The following is a 22,375-nucleotide window of genomic DNA, read 5'->3' on the forward strand; positions in this document are numbered from 1 at the left end:
ATGTGTCAGACTCCCACAACAAAAACAGGCCACGTCCTCAGTGGTAACAAACATGATGTTGTCACACTCCCCAATCCTATACTTCAGGGACACTTTAAATATTTTGGAAGCATAGTTTAATATCATATACAGCTACTGATGAATGGACAAGACATGCTGAACTTTTGGGCTTTACAGCCCAAAGGAATCCTCCAAATAGGCCTAATGACTTACTATAACTTGCCAGGCCTCTGTCCAACTGCTCATTTCGTAAAAATGAAGGGACATTAGAAACAGCAGCTTTAACAGCAGACGTTCAGAGGGGCTCAACAGGGACAAAAACATCCTAATCCCCTCCACAACCACCTCCTCAAGGAGGCTACGTGTAGCAAAAAACAACACAGCCTTGCTCATGTGGGAGGCAATACATTATGTTCTTAAACACAATGACCTTTCCCACAGCTAGAACATGCTCCTCCACCAAGTCAAAGTCTGGAGGCAAAATCCAAACCCCATAGCCACATGTTAAACCCTCACACTCTGAAACAAACTGCAGTCTTTGTCCCTTGAGCCAGCCATCCCACTCCAGAGGGTGCACAAGAGCCTGATAAGACAAAAGAAATCCTGAAATAAACCCACAACTATCAAAAAATAATGAAACACACACAGAAAAAATGTCCCCAAAGCACAGACAACAGCAAAGAACACTCACTCTCAACCTCCATCCTAAACAATCTCACAGTCCTCAGTGAGAGAGATCCCCCTGTACTTCCCACTCTGTGCGTGTGTGTGTGAGAGAGAGAGAGAGAGAGAGAAATCTCCACGCATGTGTGATCCCCGGAGTACTGCTCAGATTTGGCCTGGCTGCTCCCCGTCATGACCACAAATCTCCTCCCTTAAATTAATTTGAAACTATTGGTCACTGTGTTCATAAGCCTCATACGGGGTTTTCCAGCTCCTGAAGCTCCAGTCTGAGCCTCTAGAGAGCCCTGCCAAAAGTGACTGCAGCTAACATAGCCACCAGTGCTCTTGGACCCCATGTTCAGCATGCTTGGAGTCAGGGCTAAGAACAGAAGAAACAAGGAGCCCTGGCTGGGCCTAGTTTGAGAGACTTCTGCACAGGGTGACCTGGAAAGGTTGTCACCAGATTATTATATAATCTTAACCCCTTCCTTCCCCAGATCCTATTTTCCTGTGACCAGTACAGTTCATATTTCTGTTATAGTGTTATTTTTGGTGTCCCATTCATTTGCTGAAGCTTATTTTATTTATTGTATTGTCCCCTGTATATTCAGCTTTACGCTTCTTTAGAGATTGAAGTATTATCATGGCTTTATCAAAGGATAGCCAGCCTGTGCACTGGACACAGTGCAGAGTCTCTTTGAGTGGAGATATCAGGAGCCAAAAAAGAAAAAGAACCCATAAGCTGATCCGTGGAAGGAGTGGAGAGAAAATACCAGACATATTGGTGATAGCAAGCGTCTAGGAGAGAAAAGGGAGGAGGGGCTACATAGTATTACAATAAAAACAAGTTTTAAAACTGAAAGACATGTTTAAAAGAAAACCTGAAGAAAAGTTAAAAGAAAAATAATGTAGCTAAACGTTGTTTTGTTAATTTGCCAGGGATCCAAGTAGAGTCTTCGGTGAGCATTTAAAATAACAATAACTTTAGTCACAGCCTGACGTAAAGGAAGAAAAGGCTTTTCATGCTGGTTTCTATGTTGTTTGAAAGTGACTTACAGGGACTGAGTCCTCATTTAAGAGTTAGGTCCAAAGTATTTTGACCGTAAAGAATTCAATGACCAAACTCATTCAACAGCAGAGTTGAGAAAAAGTCAAATTTTCCATCCAGTAAAGAAATTTCGATATTTCAACTTTTGTTTTCATTCCAAAGCATGACAAAAAGATAAGGTGTCAATTTTTATGGAACAGAAATTTAAAAAAAAATCAATTTAGAAATGAAGGAACTTTTTGTTTCAGCCCTCTCAATCCAAATGAAATATTGTGCGTTAAGCTGCATTTTCCTATTATAGTACATTGCCTCCTGCAGTTGTAGAATTGGAACCTCATGCAGCCATTCTCCCCTGTGCCCAAGGTTCCTGCATGGACTAAGTCTCCCATGATGCAGCCTCAATTCACCCATGATGCATCACATGCATTGATCAGAGGAGAGTCCACACGGCACTGTGGGAGATGTAGACCTCTAGGGAGTCTAGCTCATAGAAGAATGATGCCTTGAGGTATTACTCCCATAAGGCAATGTGCTAATAGGGACATACAATTTAATGAAATGTTTTGGGTCAGTTCAACAAAAACGTTCTGATTTGGGTTGAACCAAGCCAAAACAAAACAAAAAATTCATTTTGATTTTTCTGATGAAAAATCAAAATATTTATGCAAAATCAAAATATTCTCACACGAAGTTTCTATTTTGTGGAAGCTGCATTTTCCTTCAGGAAATCATGCCAGTGATAAGTTCTTGACCAGCTCTTGACAATAGTCTCTGCATATACCATTAGCTGCTAGCAAATTCTTCTTTAAGTATTGGAGCGTAAAATGTACATGATCAAGTAACAAATTCAGTTACTGATACAGACCTGTAGGTCTCACTCCTCAGGAGAGAACAGGACCCTGCAAGTGCACTGAGCGGGGGGATCTGTAGCTGAGTAGTGGCTCCAACAGTCACGGGGAGGGAAGGAAAATGGATGTGGTAGTAAATACTCTGAGATGGGAAATCACTGACAGTGGGTTTTTCTCATTACTGGTGTGTGGGTGGGAGAGGGTCTTTGATAGCAGCTGATGGTTCCTGTCTGCTGCAGGCTGTGTAATGGAGACTGGCACCTCCTGATCATCAAGAGGGAAGAGAAGGAAAAGGCTAAACAACACTGATGGTGGGAATAAAAGGATAAAACAAACAGCTCTGAGATGAATCCTATCTACCCACAAACTGATGGGAGAGCTCTGAGTCCTTGAAAGAGGCCTGGTGGGGTAGATGGCGACAGAAGTACCTCAGTCCTCCATGCCATGGATCTGATATTCTTGGGAGAGAAAAGGGGAACCTGCATTAGGTGTTAGTTTATTGGCTAAGAAAAGGAAATGAGAGCAACTGAGAAGTTAAAGCAGGTAAAATATATTAACAGGTGAGTCACAGTTTGTAATTCCAGATTGTGGCCATGATGTAATAAATTGCCAGTGTCCCAAAAGTCTTTTCAGGATACCCAGATTGTCTCTGGGGATCTCAGCTTTGCATCTGATTTCCGTGTAAGAGTCCAAACAGTCAGAGATAAAGGATCATTCCCTGAATCCATATTTATAGATTCTTCTGTCAGAAAACAGGCTGACAGCTTCTACTCACGTGGGCTTTTCCTCTGATGACAGTAAGTGAGGAAGGCCTTTAGATTCTCTGACCTCTGGTCATTATATAGAATGGCCAGTTGCTTTGAAATTAGCATTTCACAAGGCTTTTTTGAAATAAATGAAATATAAAATCCCTCTGACTAAGAAAAGCTTCTGAGAGATTTGTTGTACATCAACACCACCAATTGGAGATCACCACCAACTGTATCTCTCTGTGTTTTTTTTATTTTGTTTAATATATATGCCTTAAGACAATTGAATGCTAGAATTACTTAAAGTGAGATAAGCGTGTTAGTGGGAATAATGAACTGATAACTAATGATTATAAGTAGATGTAATAAGAAATTTTGGTGATTTGCATTGTTCTGTGGTATAGTTGCTGGACCCTAGTGCTGGTCTATGTTAACCAATTCCAAGACTGTGATGGGATGTTAGATGGGTTGGTATCTGAGTTACTATAGAGAATTCTTTCCTGGGTGCTGGCTGGTGAGTCTCCAGATATGCCCACATGCTCAGGGTTTAGCTGATCGCCATATTTGGGGTCGGGAAGGAATTTTCCTCCAAGGCAGATTAACAGAGGCCCTGGAGGTTTTTCACCTTCCTCTGCAGCATGGGGCACGGGTCACTTGCTGGAGGATTCTCAGCAGCTTGAGGTCTTCAAACCACAATTTGAGGACTTCAACAACTCAGACGTAGGTGAAGGGTTTGTTATAGAAGTGGATGGGTGAGATTCTGTGGCCTGTATTGTGCAGGAGGTCAGACTAGATGATCATAATGGTCCCTTCTGACCTTAAAGTCTATGACTCTATGACTGCATGTGTTCTTTGTGTTCAGTACATGCCTAGTATATTTGTGTATCTATACCTGACTGATAAACTGTTGTGTATTTACATATGTGGTTCTGGGGGAATTAATAAACTGTTGGTTGGTTAAGAGCCCCACGTGTCCTGATCTGAGAAATACTGTCCAAGGTAAAAGCTGACCTGAAAAGAACGTAGCATTAAAATTAGTCTGCTAAAGCTCATTGGCTAAACGTATTTCAAATTGGCTAATCTGGTTTGTTACATTTCAGCTTTAAAATCTAATCGCCCGCCTGGGAATTTCATAAAATAGCCCCACATTGACACCTACAGCTGTGGGTTATGGTTGGTGGTGCTGCCCATCTTCGCTCTAGGGGACGCAGGCATTGCTGTGTTAAGAGATTTTTGGATTTTAGGCAATGTGGTTTAGCCTCATTTCTTCCAATACCCCTGATGTTACAACGTATATTGTATCAGTATAGTTCTATGGTGGGCGTATCAGAGATTATTCCCCTGGCCAGCCATCTACAATTACTTTGTCATGCTGTTGTGAGGCTGGTCATTTTTTGTTTCTTGTCTGAGCCTGTGAAAGGTTGTTTTGGAAATAGGTAGTATTGGAGCCAAACTTCTCTCCTTGTAGCTCCCTGATTTCACCATTTATAGACGGCCTTAAAAGCACAGCTGTTTTAAGGAGCTCCTTTCTGGGCCTTTCTTTCACATTAATAAGTATTTTTGTCAAGTGATAATTATTTTCTGGCATACAGGTGTAGTGGGAAGGCAGCCTGAAATACAGGGGCCATGTATCAGAGGCCTGGCATGAGTCCTAAGGCATGTGCCAAAGTAATGATCAAAACTTGCTAATATAAAGCAAAGTCAGGTTGTGAGCAGCAGGCAGGCAATGCTCACAGAATTAGGCAACCATAGGGCTGATATTGCTAGGCAGAGAGCACTCACACAAGCACATTCCAGAAAATTGGTACCAGAACACCTCGATACCAGCAAAGTCCTCATAGATAACAAGAACCTACTGACTCATCCTAAGGATAAGGTCAGGATGACAGCATGACAGATAGGGATGTCATGATTGAAGCAACATATACAAGGAAACAGGTGGCACCTTGATATGTCAAAGGCTGGCACCCTGATACATCAGGAGTGAGGTATAACTTGTTTATAATTGCGTATATAAATGTATCCAAGAGAGGCTGTCTTTGTCCAGCTTAGGGGGCATTGGAAAATCCTGGCACTTACTGAGCTTAGTCCATTGTCAGGGAGCACATATTTGTAGTAAATCCTGTAGTTTACTGGAAACTATTACTGTGCTTCATTTGCTAATAAACCTGGCTGGCTGCCTTCGTACCTTATCTGATTCTGTGGTCATTGGGGGTTCTCTTGGGGTCTGCTGTGCCAGCTATCTATTCACAGCCAGGGCAGCATGTAGAGGGAGTACACGCATGAAGCCAAACAGTTGTCAACATTGGTGACATCTGACAACAATAGGCAATATTGCCAATTGCAGGAGTTCAAAAGTCAGACTTCATGATCCCAAAATCATGATTAAAATTAATGCTTTTGTGTTTCTTTTCTTAGCCTGCTAGTTCCTGAGTGTGTAGGTTACACATGGTTCACATTTTTAATCTTTTCTCCACAATCATGAGGGCTGAGAAGCATAATTATAAAAACATTTTAAGCCGATATTCTAAATTATTCACATGACTCCAGGAGCTAAGGCCCCAAAAATCAAAGTATTGTAATCATCACAATAAAATGGAGGGTGATGCTTTGCAAAGTGGATTGTATAATATGGCTTTCAGCACTTACATTTCATGAACATATATGGTCAGAAGTCAGTAGAGCTAGAATACGCCGCAGACACAACAGCCAACATATGTCTCTCAACGGGAAGTGTTGTGTTTAACTAGTGCTTTGGAAGCATACGCCACAATATAGTCATCACCCATGAGGACAACCCCCACCCATGACCAATCAATTGCACTTTTGGGCTCTATGTTAATCTCAAGTTAGTTCAGTACTAGAGCTCAGTGAAAACATTTTTTTAAAAATTCCTTAAAGCTTTTCTCTCATATATGTCATCCCAGGGCCATCTTCTAGTGCCCTCAGGAGACATTCTGAGTAGAACACTCATTTGTGAGAAGTTAAGGCTGAATTGGCTGAGACATTTTAACATGCTGTCATAGGATGCACTGTCCCTTTAAGGGAGCTGCCAGGTTCAGCTCTGTGGTCTTGGTTTCTACCCTGAATGGGGGCTTCTGGTAGCTGTAATCCAGAGGTACACCCAAGTGGTACTCTGGTTAAATAGCTCTGCCTTAATAACCTAAAGCATATAAAAGAGACAATGTCCATTAGAAAGGCACATTTCTGAAATCAAGAAACACAGGAATGAACATAGCTCCCTGCATGAGAAAGCCTGGCTGTGCAGTTAAAGCCCTGGATGAGAACTCACGAGATCTGTGAGTTTACCTGTGTGACCTTGGGAAAGTCATTCCATCTTTCTGGGTCTCATTTTTTCATCTAAAAATGGGACTAATATTTCCTTCCACTTGCCTTTGTCCTGGAATGAGATGGTCATACAGCATAAAGGGCCGTCTCCTCTTTCAGGGATCTCAGCCCAACATCAAAGCAGAAACCTGTCTCCAGAATAGACTGTAATCAAAGCGCAATGCAGACAGCAAACTCTCTGGCTGCTTGCATAGTTCCCTCCTTCCCAAAACTGAATCTCCACCAAATCTTGCAAAATCCAGTAAAACTAATAAAACACGTGTCACCTCAAGACTAAACCTTGATTACATGCGAAAAAAGAATTTGGAAGACTATAAGAGAATTGCCTGATGACACCTGCCAATACAACGTGTCTAGTGCATAACTCACTGAAATCCTGATCGTGTCTGGCGCACTTAAGCAATATTGTAATGCACTAATTAAATGACAAATCTTGTTTAATTCACAGTTAACCTTGCCCAGTGATATCTTATGCCCTTCTCACACTTCAGAAAACCAGGAAATACAGACTGAAGGTAAACACCCACACAACCTTAACTCTGCCCCGTTGGAGCTGCCAATAGCCACTGGGAATAAGTGCATGCCTTCCAGACGCATTCACCATGTTAGGTGTAACTGTACTGAATGTGAGTTCTAAGCCAGTGGGGAGAGATTCGTCACATCTTGGCTCACATGCGGGGCAGGGAAATGGGCTCGGACACCCACAACAAGCAATCCCCTGTCACACGGCTCACATGAGGGCAGCAGGGATGGAGGAGGACACATCGCTGTAGAGGGGCTGAGGAAACCCAGGGTGTGGTTCACACAAACTATTTTCCCCCTGTGCCAATTGCACACTCTCATGTCCCCCTCTCCAGCTTTCATCCGTCTCCTTCCCACTCCTGCTAGACCCCCATTTCCTGAGTCTCAACCCCTCTTCTCACCTATTCTTTCACCTCCAGTCTTCCTCCTCTCCTAATGAGCAGTTGCTTGTGTAGTTATTTTATTTTCAAACAATAGTTTCAGCTCCTTCCGCATATTCTGCCATACTCAGATTCTATTTCCCTTAAATTAAAATCTCCCTGTAACAGAGGCAGATTGGAGCAATACACTTGCTTCTTTTACTTCAGATCTCTGCCCTGGGTTGGATTTGGACTCACAGTGCCAGGGGTGGTACTCAGATGCAGTTATCGTAACACATTCCCAGAGATACCAGGTCCTGTGATGGGTGGTTTTCCAGATAGTGGCCTCTCTCTTTGCCAGCTGTTACTTACTCCAGTGTCTGCAGTTTGCACTTCGGGTGTTTCAGTCCCTTACACAGCAGCTGCACTCCAGCATCTCCCAGATTATTACCACGCAGGCTCAGCTCTGTCAGGCTCTGGTTGGTTCTGAGAACAGGGGCGAGATCCCCGCAACCAGCGGCTGTGACACCGCACCCCTTCAAGCTGCAAGAGAGAGAAAGGCAGAGAAGGAGGATCATGATATGAATGGGGTTCGTCAAGGCTGTTCTGACAGGTGGCCCAACCCACTAGCCCCTCTGCCTGACCAATCAGCATCAAGAATGAGCCAGAATCCTGCTACAGACTCTGTCCCAAGTCCCATCACTTGTCCAGTGAGAAACAAACAGTGGGTACAACTTCCTGTATAACTCGACCCCTTGCCCTTTGCTGTTCACCAAGCAACAGTGAGAATGGCCTAGACACCTCAAACCTCTGCCACTGACCAATGACGAATAAGATTTGGGGTATGACTTCCTTCCTAAGTAGGAAGTATCATGTATTTCCTCTCCACCCCTCTGGCTGTGGAAGGAATAGATACTGGGGATTGCCAGATCGTATCTGCATTGGCCTGGATTGTTCTGATGAAAGGCAGGGCGACACGTGTGAGTGCATCCACAAATATGTCCACAACAGAATCCTCCACTTCCGTCACCTCCTCGACCTGCAGGTTCATATTTTGTTCCACCCTGCACAGGAGATCTCGGTGAGCCCAAAGATCTATCGGCGGGGGTCCAGAAGAGGATGTGCCCGCTACTGCCTCATCAGACGAGGAGGAGGAGGAAACCCCAGGGACCAGTGGATCCTGCGGGAGATGTGGTTGGGGAGAGTCCTGGTGTCTGAGGTCCACTAAGGTGGTGGCCTGAGTCTGGACTGGCGGAATAACAGCTGAATCTGAGTCTGGTGGAGGAAGGTGGCTTACAGTGGCCTCAGGCATCCATCGGTCCAAATGGGCTGACCGAGAGGCACCTGAGGGGGCACCTTGAGCTTGATGGTATGCCCAATGTGTCCAGAAGGACCAATGTGGTTGTCCCTGATCAGGGTCCTGACCTTCATATTGTCCTTGGCTAGCGCCCTCGGTGTCATGGCCCAGGGTGTGGTAGCCACTCCCCGCCTGGACAATGACGAATTGTGTCTCAAAGGCCAAGAAGGGGACAAACGCGCATGCGACTCTCCCCTGTCTCGGGCTGTCAGCTAATGGGTTGGGGCTGGAGACTGGTGCCGGGATCTTCGGCTGTACTGCGATCAAGATCGGAACCAACGGTCATAGGGTACAGGGAGGCCGACCTAAATCTCAACGAGGATCTGCGGCGTCGGGATCAGCTGTGAGGCGACCGGTGCCGGGACCGGTGCTGGGACCTGGATTGGTACCGACCATACTGGGAGGGAGACGTGCATGAAGCGGAGCAGCGCCGCGAGTACTACCGGCGCCATGATGGGCTGGGACGTGTGTGAAGTGGAGTAGCGCCGTGAGAACGACCGGCACCGCAATGGAGATCAGTCCTGGGACTGCGAGCAGTGCTCGGACCGGGACCATTGGCGGGATAGGGACCGCAACCTGGAGCGGGACCGAGATCGGTGCCTTGCTGTCACGCTCAGCGAGGAAGGTCTCGTCAAGGCAGATTTGACCATCGACTGAATAGCCCACTCTGGCAGTGCTGGGAACTGGGGTGGTCCGGGCTCTGTTAGCTCAATCAGGTTGCGCGCAGTAGAGAAGGTCTCCGGAGTGGGCGGAAGGCCGAGCTCAACCACAATGTGCAGCAGGCAGCTTGTGTGCACCAAACTCAACAGCCTTTGTGGAGCCAGAATCGACGGTGTCGAAGTCAGCGGCGCCAGAGGAGTCTTAGTGGGACGGTCTGGTCTAGGCTGTTGCTCCAATGGCAGCAGAGGTGGTGCCGGAGAAGCAGATGGCTTATGCTGCTTCTTAGGCTGCGGAGATAGCGAACGGTGCCACAACTGTACCGGTGCTGAAGATGTCCAGTTCCAGGGTTCTTTGCCGGTGCCGGGTCATTCCTGTGCCTGAGGAGTGCTTCGGACCGACGGGGTCTGTTCTGTGCGTGGTACCAAAGCCACCGGGCTACATGCTGTTTTCATGAGGAGCTGTTTCAAGCAAAAGTCCCGCTCTTTCTTTGTTCGAGGCTTGAAAGCCTTGCAAATGAGGCACTTGTCAGGTTGATGGGATTCCCCCAGGCACTTCAGGCAGGAGTTGTGGGGGTCTCCCATTGGCATCAGCTTCAGACACGCCGAGCAAGGTTTGAAGCCCAGTGACCTGTGCATGGGCCCTGGTACCGGGGAGGAGGGAAGGGGATGAACCCCAGTTCCTCCCAGTAGTATCTACACTATATATATAGAACTCACTATTAACTAAGTACAACTACCAACTACTAAAACTATTAAAACTACTGACAACTAATTACTATCTACAGAAGAACGAGTAAAGCTAGGGAGGTGGAGACCAGCTATGCTGCGCTCCACAGTTCCAACGACCATCACGGGCGGTAAGAAGGAACTGAGGGGACACTGGGTTGGCAGGGGCATATATCCGGCACCATAACGGCACCAGTCTATGGGGCGCCTCAGCCGACCCACCGAGTGTTGCTGGGTAAAAATCTTCCGACGCACATGCATGCAACGCGCACACACCTAACTGGAATCGATATGAGCAAGCATTCGAAGAAGAACCTATTTTCTCATGACCAATACAGTTCACCTTTCTGTTACAGTGTTATTTTTGGTTTGTCATTCATTTGCTGAAGCTTATTTTATTTACTCTATTGTCCCCTGTATACTGGGCTTTACGCTTCTTTCCAGTTTGAAGTGTTATCATGGCTTTATCAACAGATAGCCACCCTGTGCACAGTTGAGAGTCTCTTTGAGTGGAGATACCAGGAAATCCTGATTTCCCCAACAGACCCTGTCAGGGCTGGCTCAGTCCTCTGGAGCCCCAGGGTGGAGCATACTCAGTGAATAAGGGACCTTTGGCTATTCTAGCTGCAAATCTGCAATAAGTCTCCACTGTGTATCAAGACTGAGATTTTTCAGATATGTATAACTTTGAACATTGGGGCAGATTTTCATAGGAACAGAAATAGGCACCGCCCTGGTACAAAGTCTTCCCCCTGCCAAATTTCAAGCTCCCCCTAAAGATGCGGGGATAGAGCTTTTCACTGAAAAGTTCACCAGAATTACTTTATGTGTTTCCCTAGCCTATGGATGAAAACGGATGAATCATTTAGGCTGAAATTTCACAAAAATATCTAGCTTGAAGCAGAAAAATGGCATGGAAAATTTAAATCAAAATGGATAAGATTAGCAAACTTATCAGCAACAGAAAACAGGATCTACTGGAAGGGTCAGGCTACAATAACAACAGGCAGCACTTTCAGCTTCACTTCAAATCTATATAACCTACAAAGCAAAACGTAGCTTTTGACATTAGCAAATATAAAATCGATCAAAGGCATGATACATCAGTTGTACATCCTAGTACAGGTTGGGTAGTGCCTTCATAGTTCTTGTAATGTAATATTCAAAAGGAAAAGAAAGATACACCATGATACAAGAAGAAAAGGTAAAAAGCTGACCGGTGAATTCTAGCCCTGGGTGACATATTCAGTGCTTTCTAACATGTCAGTAAGCACGCTCTGCTATCTTGGGTGCATATTTTTGAAGCACAACTTCTGTGTAAGGTGAACGTGCTGAGACATTTGTTGCTTCTCAAAAGGAGTGTATGTAGGCCTCCTTTTCATATTGTACTGCTTTGTCCCTTATTAATAAATTAAGCTAAACTTGGTTATTTGGTCTCTTAAATACTTGAACCGCAAGTGTTGCTAAGCAATTGGCTAGACCTCAGTGAATACTGTTAGACTGACAAAAGTCGCATTGCCTGTGGGGGAGATAAGTACCACATTCAGATGGCACCAACTCCTTTTTTAAGCAACAATGGCTGACGCGAGGGCCTCTGTCTGATCCTCCACAAACTCAACTGGTTTCCCATTTCCTTCCAGAACTCAGAATCCTCATATTACTTGTCAAGGCCCTGGACAGGTTATGATCTAATGTTTACATTAGAGAACTCCACATTGCAACTTGCATCAGTGTGACTGAACTAGAAGCTGCAACTATGCAGTGCATCCACACCAGGCATTCTATCTTGGCTGCACACAATGCACTACATTCACTAAAGTGCACTCTACATGTTGCAGGGCCGGTGAGTTGTTGCACCTACCCTGCATTTCCTCACGCTGCTTCCTGGAGCAGGTGCATAATGTCTATGGCTTACAGTGTTTGTGTGCACGTAGTCACTCTTTTTGGTTTGCTACATTGCCTGCTATAAATGGTTGGGTCAAACACAAGGATCTGCACGTGTTGTTAGAAGGAATACCCTGCAATTGCAGATGCCATGACAGAGGGTCAGCAGCAGGGCCGGCTCCAGGAGTTTTGCCGCCCCAAGCAACCAAAAAAAACAAACAAACAAAAAGCCGTGATCGTGATCTGCAGCAATTCCACAGGAGGTCCTTCACTCCAAGCGGGAGTGAGTGGAGTCCGTTGGGGTGGAAGGATAGGACCATTAAGTAGGTGATGGAGAACCATGGAAAAGAGATTTTAGTTGGGTGGAAGAATGCAGAGGGTAGGATTCATCTAGGTGTTAATTTTTTAACAAATTATCTGGCTCTGAGTTCCCTTTAGGAGTGTGGAAATTGTTGTGGATGCTGCCAACAGGCAGTCATTATGCATTGTGGGGTGTCTGTGTTCATGCACCTAAATCACGGGTTAGTCAGGACTGCCATGATGTAGCATTTTGTGTTTTTGCACAAGAATTACCAATTCACCAATCATTTTTTTTAAGCTAACACATTTGAAGTTCTAATGCTCTAACACTGTATTTCTCATTCACTGAGGGGTGAGTGTTTGAGGGCATGCTGAGCAGAGACTACTGAGTCTCCCCTCAGCTACTCTAGGACTGGCATGCAGCAGGGATACCAGTGGCACAGCTTGCTGAAAAATGGAAACAATTCTCTTTGGAATATTTTGCTTAGTACTTCATCCATTTTTGAACCAAAATTATGAATTTTTGCAATTAACTCCAGTGAGTGGCTTGGCAGGTGACAGACTCAGCTTTAGTGAGTTTAAGGCCACAAGAGATCAATAGCTCATCTATTCTGCCTTCCTGCACATCACAGGCTGTTACATCTCCCTTAAAATTCCCTGTGTTGAGCCCAGTGATTCTGAGTTATGGAAGTGCTTGTGGAAGAACTGGGTAAGGGTAGCATGGAACTGCAATGCACAGAGACTCATTGCACAAATGCAGCTCTTTGGCCAGTGTTTGTGCTAAAAAAGGTGCAGAGGGGTGTGCTGGTAAAAATATGTGATTGTATTTCCTCTAAGCAGGTTAAACACTAGAGGTGATGGGATCCCTTGTGCACTGCTGTGCGCATGTTTGTGTGTGGCTGTGCAGTGTTACAGGTATGGTACAGAGTTGCACTGTTGCTGCCAAGGCCAACAGCCTGTAGCAGACAGTCTCAACTGTGCTCCACAGGGACAATCTCACTGGAGATGCCCAGGTTCAGACTCTTGGGCACTGGAGCAAAGTGTTCTCAACTGCTAGAACTCAGCTGTAGAAGGCCTTCTGAGGGAGGATCAGACTGAGCCCTGGCTTTGCTATAGTCAGAGCAAAATGCAAGATCACCTCTTTGCTAAAGCCCTTACCAGGAACAACACCAGGGTCAGCATGAGATGGAGATGGTTTAATAAGCAGAAAGATAAAGAATAAGAGAAAAGAAAATTGGGTTGGTATGACACAGAGCAGCCTTGGCAAAATGTCCCCCGTTCTTTGCAAACAGCTCTCACTGCAGGCCTGACAAACTCAATAGACCAAACACTTCTTATCGGATATTTATTCATCAAGTATAACATGTAACATATCTACAGAACACTGTGTTGTCTACCCCTGCCACATCCCAGAACATTCAATGGAAAAGCATCAAATACCATGGCAAATGATCAAAACCACTTGGAGGTGGAAAGAAACATCACAGCAGGCAGGGGATCACCAGCTAGTTCTGCAACTGACTGAGCTTTGTGGGGAAAACCTGGTTCATTAGATACGACAGGTAACTATTGATGAGTGTAGATCCAGGTTCACGCTTTAGGAGTTTGTTTTGCTTCTAACCAGATGTTTCCATCACCTTTTCTCTTTCCTGGATAAATCTTTATTCTTTCTTAAATAACCCTCTTTTTGTTTTTATGATAAGTATTCACAAGTGCTATGTGGCTTACAGGAGCAGTAGTTAGGGTAATTGTGATAAACAAGGGTGCAGAGATTCTGGTACTTCTTTGAGTAGCCAGAGTCAGGGGCTCGGTATCACAGGGAATGAATGAGAGAAATTAGGGTGCCCATTTTGTCAGTCTGCAAAGCAAAGCTGGGGCTAGCATAAACACAGAGGAGAGTGCATGAGTGAGGGAAAGGCTGGTGGTGCCAGGGAGCTGACATCCAAATACTACTAGTGAGACTCTGTAGGTGGAGGGGGTGGAGTAATGAGGTGACTCTCCCTCCCCAAGAAACATCAGAGTGGAGCAGAGAGAAAAAAAAAATCTTCTCCTTCCCGCCACCATCTCTCAGTGTGTCAAGCACTTTATATAGAGGACACCTGTGAATACACAGAGGAGGCCAAATGTTACTTACTCCAATTTCTGCAGTTTGCAGTTTGAGTGTTTCAGTCCATCGCACAACAGCCGCACTCCGGCATCTCCCAGGTTATTACCACCTAGGTTGAGCACTGTCAGGCTCTGGTTGGTTCTGAGAGCAGTGGCGAGATCCCCTAAGCCAGTGTCTGTGAGACCACAGTTCCACAACCTGCAGGAGAGAGAAACACAGAGAAGGGGGATCACAGTCTGAAGGGGCTGCATCACAGCTGTTCCCAGGCAGCTTCGCCCACCAGCCCCCTCCCTGACCAATCCACCTGAAGAATGAAGTAGAAGCCCTACTCCACCACCTGTCCCAACCCCCACTCTATTGCAATGAGGAACCAGTGTGGGGTGGGACTTCGTGCCTAAGCCTCACCCACTTGAATTTGAGTCTTGACCTATCAGCACTGTGAATGGTCCAGAAACCCCACTCCTTAAACCTCTGCCATTGACCAATAAGGATGAAGGTTCTGGGTCAGACTTCCTCAGTAAGCACCGCCCCTCACCCTTTCCACTGGCCAACCAGAATTTAAGGGGCAGCCATCTGGGCACCCTAAGTCCCACCTACCCAGCTTTCAGCTAATCAGATTGGATTTGTCACTGATAGCCCCGGGATGGTGCGACCTAATCAGAGCAGCGCGTTGCTACATGGAGGCTGTAGGGGGAGCCCCATCCCCAGGCAGCTGGGCCTTGCTCAAAGCAGGAACTGGGAGATTCTGCCCCTCTGTGCCCCCAGCACTAGCTCTGCTGCTGCCCTGCAGGACACAGATGTCTCCTGCCTCTGCTCCCGGCTCTGACCCTCAGGCCTGGGGAGGGGAGGCAGCTGCGAGGCCCAGCACTGGCAGCGTCACACCCACCTTCCTCTGAGAGCAGGGACCAGAGGCTGGGGGGATATGAAGACAGAGAACAGCCCCACAACCAGAGGTTTCTCCAAAGTTTGGGGAAGAAGAGCCCCTGACAGAAGTGTGACCATGTGACCCTGTTGGCAGGGCCTGTTCCAGAAACTCTGGTGGAGTTATTGCAACAGAAATTTTATACTGGATTCTGCATCCCCCCCTGCAGAGACCGGGCTCCTGGGGGAGCTGCCAGCCAGCAGAGTGTGCGACTATGGCAGCAGTCTGGCTATGACCATGTGCATCGCAATGACCAGCCCCCAGCATGGCTGTCACATACTGCCACTCCTCCCTCCCTCCAGGGCTCATGGGGAACCCTCTGCACCCGCAACAGCTACCAAATCTTGAGCAAATGTAGAGACACCCCTTCCACCAGAACTGTCACCTGCACAACCTCTTCCATCACTACAGTTGCCTTGAAAATATGGTCACTCTACCGAATGGGGAGGGGAGTCCCAATGTTTGAGAGCCAAAAAGAGCCCTGCATTTCTATGAAGGAGGGAAGCCCCCACTCCCTGGGAGGCCCCCAGGTTCAGTCATGGTTGGTAGAGCCCCAGAGATATTCTGGAGGCAGGAAGAGAGGCACCCCAATGCGATGAGAGATTCTAAGTCTGTGTTGAACAGGAGGGAAGACTAATAAGGAATTAAGAAGCAAAAGACCCCAAAGTGGCGAGCGGACACATGAAGGAAAAAAAGGACACAACTGGGATAAAAAAGGAGAGACACCCCCCAAATGAGGAGTGGTGTTGTGGGTAAACTTTTGGAAGGCGGTAGCTGTGTGAACAGTATGGGAGTTTATTCGTTGCCCTTGGCACTGATTCTGGAGGCAGAGATTTTCTTTGGTGCTGGGCTCAGATCTCTGGAAGAGGGGACTCTGCTGTGAGATCATCTCAGTCCAAAACAGATGAATAAATGTAAATATGACAAGTTTCACTTAGAGTTTACCCAGACTCCCAATCACCGATTTCTCCTCTGATCTGAAAGGTGCTAGACACCAGCCACCACTTGGCTGAGGGTAACGCTGGTGTCAGAACAGGACCCTGGTGCTAGAAGAAAGAGCAACACTACACACAGACAGTCCTGCCCTGAGGATCCTACAATCTAAATAGACCAGACAGGTAAAAGGTAGGGAAAGGAAATATTATTGTTATTTTTCAAATGGAGAATTGAGACCAATAAGAGACTGAATGACTTGTCCAAGGTCACACAGTGTCTTGAGTTCGATCCAGCAATTTAATTACATGACCATCCTTTGTCTTGCTTAGTCCCTCATCTTTCTCAGTTTCAGAAGTGCCCCCTATTTTTTAATCAACATGATGTCTTTTTTCTCCCTTTTTTTCTCCTGGTTGAGGTTCTTAAGGAAGAGCTACTTACCAATCAGGTATTGAACATTAGGGCCTGAGCAAATTTTGAGGTTTCTCTCTGTGAAACCTATTGTGATTTGCTAAAGTGTGTTGGAAAAATTTGAAAAGATCTAACTACTGACTAGACCGTACCCAAGCAAACATTTGAAGAGCTGTTGGAAGGGAATAGAAGAATTCAAAATGGGTTCCTTAGAAGTGAGGGCACTCTAGTGTGTGTGAGTATGGGGACAATGGGGGGGAGCGGAGGGAGGTCGAACAGACTCAGATGTTTTTGAAATGTCATGTGCCATTTCCAGTATTTTAGAAATTCAACATACATTTCAAGGGCAAAATTGTGCTCTATCAAAATTACAAGAACTTTCATTGTTTTCATTATGTACTAGGATGGCTTACAAAAATGGCCACAACTAAAAAAAAAAACAGTGTTTAATTTTCACCAAAAGTGGCAGAAATCTTCAAAATATGTTTGATAATGTAAGTATGTACTGAAAATTGTACTGTTTTTGAAAGTTCAGGAAATACTTAGATCCAGGTGATATATTGTATACTTTTTCACATACTTTTTTTCCTTTGGTTAAAGGAAACGTTTGTAATCATACAATAATATCAGCTTGTACCGTGAAATGCAATAAATAAATAAATGGTCATCATTTGTAGATTGGACTGATCAGACAACAGTTTTTCTGTCTGCAATTTTTATAAAGATATGAAAAAAAGAAGACTTCTACCTCCTATTTATAAAATGTTTTTGTTATTACCTCTTCAGCTCTGTGGCCATCAGGGATAACATGACCCCTCCTTATCAGAATTCTGCCCTTCCGCAAAATAGGAATACTAGAAACACTACAGAAAATCTATGCTCCACATATGACTCTGATCCTTAAACTTGTAGGCTGATGGAGGACAGTAAAATCACTTAGATTTCATTATTTATGGATGCCCTTGAAAGCACGGCAGCTTTAAGAAGCTCCTTTTTGGGCCTTTCTTTCACATTAATATGTACTTTTCCAAAGACATAATCATTTTCTCACATTGAGGCAGTATTGCTAATTCCACATTTTCAAAAGTCATGAGTCAGGCCCCTAAAATCATGATTAAAATTAATGTGTTTGTGGGTTTTTTTCATAGCCTTCTAGTTCCTGAGTGTGTAGGTTACACATGGGTCACATGTTTTATCTTCTCTCCACAATCAGGAGGGCCCAAAAATATTATTAAATAAAAATTTTAAGGTAAAATTCTCAAATATTCACATTACTCCAGGAGCAGAGGCTGAATAAACCCCCCACCAAGAATTGTAAACCTCACAGTAAAATGGCAAAAATTTGCAAAACTAGGTTCTTTGCACAGTGGATTCTGTAATATGGCCAAATAGTGGATCCTGTAATAGTCCAAAGCAAAGCCCAAGAGGCACTCTGATTATTAAAAACAAGGAGGAGTCCTTGTTTACATTGGCCTCATTGGCACACCAAAAGTGTTTTCCACCCCTTCTTGTCAACTGTTGAGAATAGTCCACTTCCACTTTAATTGAATTGGCTAGTTAGCACTGACCCGCACTTGGTAGGGTAACTCCCATCTTTTCATATGCTGTATATTTATACCCCTTACTGTATGTTCCACTCCATGCATCTGATTAAATGGGTTTTAGCCAATGAAAGGTTATGTGCAAATATATTTGTTAGTCTCTAAGTGCCACAAGGATTCCACGCTGTTTTTGCTAATACAGACTAACAAGGCTAACCATTTGAAATCTGATTATTAAGTAGCTCTATCTTGAAAACCTTAACCATATGAAAGAGAGATGATATCTGTTTTTAAAAAGCACATTTCTGGAACTGAGAATCACAAGAATGAACACAGCTCTCTGCATGAGATAATCTGGTTCTATAGTTAAAACTCTGGATTAGAACTCAGGAGATCTGTATTCAGTTACTGGTTTTACAATATGCTACCTGTGCCACCTTAGGCCAGTCATTCCATCTTTCTGGGTCTCAGTTTTTCATCTGAAAAATTGAAATTGTAATATTTCTTTCCCTTTCTCATTGTCTGTCCTGGAATAAGATGCTCACACAGCATAAAGGGCTGTCTTCTCTTTCAGGGATCTCAGCCCAACACCAAACTCCCAAGCAGAAACCTGCCTCCAGAATAGACTGTAGTCAAAGTGCAATGCAGACAGCAAAGTCTCTGTCTGCTTGCACAGCTCCCTCCTTTCCAAAACTGCAAAACCCAATAAAACTAAGACAACACGTTGCCCCAAAACTAAAACCTTGTTTACGTGCTAAAAAAGAACTGGGAAGACTATAACAGAACTGCTTGGTGACACCTGCGAATAAAACATCTCCTGTGCTGAACACACTGGGGTCCTGATTGCAGCTGGTGCACTTAAGCAATACTGTGATACACTAATCATTAAATAACAAAAATCTTGTTTAAATCAGAGTTGTGCGGTCACAACTTATTCCCTTCTCACACTGCAGAAAAACAGGAAATACAGAACAAAGGTAAACAGTCACATTGTTTCCTGGAGCTGGCAGCAGCCACTTGGAATTAAGTGCATGCCCTCCAGATGCAATCACTGTATTAGGTATAACTGTACTGAATGGTGATGGAATAAGTGGAAGCAGCTTGGAAGAGCTGTAACTGTGACACGAGGAGATCTAAGGATTAGCTTGAGGAGCATCATCATAGAGCTGTGACTGCGATATTAGGGGATCTGGTCTGAGTCTCCCTGCTGCTTGTAATCTCAAAAGAAAGAGGAGTATGTGAACCATGAAATTCTAGTCGGCATCATTCCAGTACAGAATTGTGGAGGTTGTGTCAATAGCAGGGCACTGGGTGCTATGGCTACTGTCAGTGGTGACGTGGGATATAAGAGCAGTCTGTGGATTTAATGATGGGTAGGGGAGAGTATAGGTTTAGGTGATAACCTGGGTGCAAGTCTCAAGGGATTATAAAGGGTATGAAGTGCCTGTTACATTTTACAACTGTGGTATTCTCTCAGGGGAGTAGGCTCAGTGTTTGAGTGAATGACAAGGCCAGGTAGCATCTGTCCATCACAATGAAAAGGCAGAGTGCAAGTGTGTGTGTTATGGGCATTCTGAGACATCACTCAGAGAGGGCAGAGTTAAAGTTCTGTGAGCATTTACCTTAATTTAATCCTTCCGCCCAGATATTTACATTCTCAGATTTCTACCCTGGGAGGGGTTTCACACCTCGAAGTTGAAGGCTCAGAGGGGTGGTAAGTGGCCCATTTTAGTCTCAGCTGAAAGAGAATACCCCATGGAGATGAAGACAGACTGAAAAAATAGCTCTCAGACATGTGAACTGCTCCATTCTTTTCTGTGGGTGTTCTCTTCCCCCTTAGTGCTGGAGAGTTTCTGTTGTGTGTCAAACATACCTGACTCAGGAGTGTTTTCTTGGTGTGTGCTCTGAGCATGCCTGTTCTAAGCTAGAGGACAGGGCTTCCCAAAATCCTGGCTCATGTGCAGGATAGGGAAACGGCTCAGACACCCCCAACAGGCAAGCCCCCTGGCACCTGGCTCACTTGAGAGTGGGGAAGATAAGGGTCAGACTCCCATAAATGGACAGGGGCTCCCAGAGCCAAGCACACTGGGAGGCAGGGGACAGGAAGTGGGGCTCGAACACCCACAAAGGGACAGTGACTTCCAGATTACATGGAGAGGTTAGGGAGAGGGGCTCAGACATCCCATAAAGGCAAGCTCCCCCCAGAACCTGGCTCACATGAAGGGGCACTGATGGAGATACACCCCCATAGATGATCAGGGCCCTGCCTGGGGCCCTTGCACTCACACAGGAACATGGAGAAGAGTTCAGACACCACAAGGGGGACAAGGGACCCCCAGTTACATAGGGAATAGGGGCTCAGACTCTCCCTTGAAAAGCAAGCCCCCCCCAAACCTGGCTCACATGAGGGGAGCAGGGAAGGGGAAGTCATGCTTCCTTAGATGGACTGGGGGAAACCCAGATTGTGGCACATGCAAACCATTCTCCCCCTGTGCCCCTAGACCCCCATTACCTGAGCCTCAACCCCTCTTCCCACCTACTCTTTCACCCCAATTGACCTCCCCTCCCAGCAAGCATTGGTTTGTGTGTTTTTTTTCAAACAATAGTTTCAGCACCTTCTGAATATTCTGCCATACTCAGATTCTATTTCCCCCAAATTATCCCCCCACCACAATAATAGAAGCAGATTGGCATAATACGTCTGCTTCTTTTACTTCAGATTTCTGCCCTAGATGAGATTTGGACTCACAGTGCCAGGGGTGTTACTCAGATGCAATTACCATAACATATTGCTGGAGTCACCCAGGTCCTGTGATGGGTAGTTTTCCAGATAGTAGTCTCTGTCTCTGCACATGCTCAGTTTAATACATTAGGCACATAAATAGGTACACAAGACTTCTGAAGTGCCTAATGGGAGATGAAAACTCTCTCTGAAATAATGTTTTAATCTGATTTCTCCCAAAGGGCTTGTGGGTGCCAGGCCCTCTGTTGGGGAACCCTGGAGCATTTGAGACCCTGTTGTGATGACTTGAGCTCTAGATTGATCTTTATCTATGAACATAAATAGGTTGCTGGAATGTGTCAACTTTAAGAAGAGCTGGGGGGAGGGGGCTGTATTGCAGGAACCGCTTGGTCAAATTAGTCCAATGTTAGGTCACTAGCAGAAGCCCTTGCACTCATAAGACATGCCAAATTCAAGGCAATCTGATTAACCATGGAGATTTTAGACCTCTCAGGCACCTAGCTAACTTGAAAAAGGAGGCTGGTCTGAACCTTAACTATTGCAAAGCTGTCTCTTTACTGTAATAAAAAAAGACAACTACCCTAAATAAAATGTGGAATTTATTCAGCTAGCACCAATACATTGGTGATAATTCACTTGTTAAGAAGAGAAGCTCACTGGAGACACTTTTGGTTGAAACACTGGAACCCAAACAAGACAGCTGCCCCACACACAACATTGGCTGATGAGCATCATTTGAGCCATCAAAGTGTTTGGCCACAAACCATGATTAAGGAACAAGTACATGGAGGTTCTGCTGACCAAATCAGTGCTGTATCTGGCGGTGAACATTTAGATGCAGGCAACCCGTTAACTGGTAAAGTGGGACAGACTAAAGGGAGTGGACAGCACAGAACACACAAGCAGAATAAACAGTACAACAGTGACCTTTTGAATGTTATTTTGCTGTTGGGGGAAGGTGGGTGAGTCTTTGCATTTGGGTTTTCATTCATTCTTTAGGTGGCAATTGCTAGGTAGGGATTAGCTAAATGGAAGGTGTCATAAATAGATAGCTAAGGGTTAATGTTTCTTTTACCTGTAAAGGGTTAACAAAGGGAACCAAACACCTGATAAGAGGACCAATCAGGAAACCGGATTTTTCAAAGCTTAAGGGAGGGATTTTGTGGGTTTTTGTTGGTCTTGGGTCTTTGTCTGTTCTGTGCTCTCTCAGCTATGAGAGGGTCTATTTCCAATCTTTCTTATCTTCTGTTTCCCA

At 45.1% G+C, this 22,375-nt stretch overlaps 1 protein-coding gene across 3 annotated transcripts in view; it reads right to left on the reverse strand.

The window, feature by feature from the left end:
• LOC116836373 (NACHT, LRR and PYD domains-containing protein 12-like) overlaps positions 1–22,375 on the reverse strand; it is a 596,145-nt gene that overhangs the window by 41,829 nt on the left and 531,941 nt on the right. For 2 of the 3 annotated variants that reach the window (XM_075065030.1, XM_032799937.1), the window contains 2 exons: positions 14,598–14,768; positions 7,910–8,080 (listed from right to left, as the gene is read on the reverse strand). The exons of the other annotated variant lie outside the window; for it this stretch is intronic. In XM_075065030.1, the coding sequence (XP_074921131.1) occupies positions 7,910–8,080; positions 14,598–14,768 (342 nt within the window). The remainder of the gene's footprint in view (positions 1–7,909; positions 8,081–14,597; positions 14,769–22,375) is intronic. 3 annotated transcript variants of the gene reach the window in all.

This window comes from Chelonoidis abingdonii, chromosome 4 (assembly GCF_003597395.2).
Source record: "Chelonoidis abingdonii isolate Lonesome George chromosome 4, CheloAbing_2.0, whole genome shotgun sequence".
NCBI classification, from domain to species: Eukaryota; Metazoa; Chordata; order Testudines; family Testudinidae; genus Chelonoidis; species Chelonoidis abingdonii.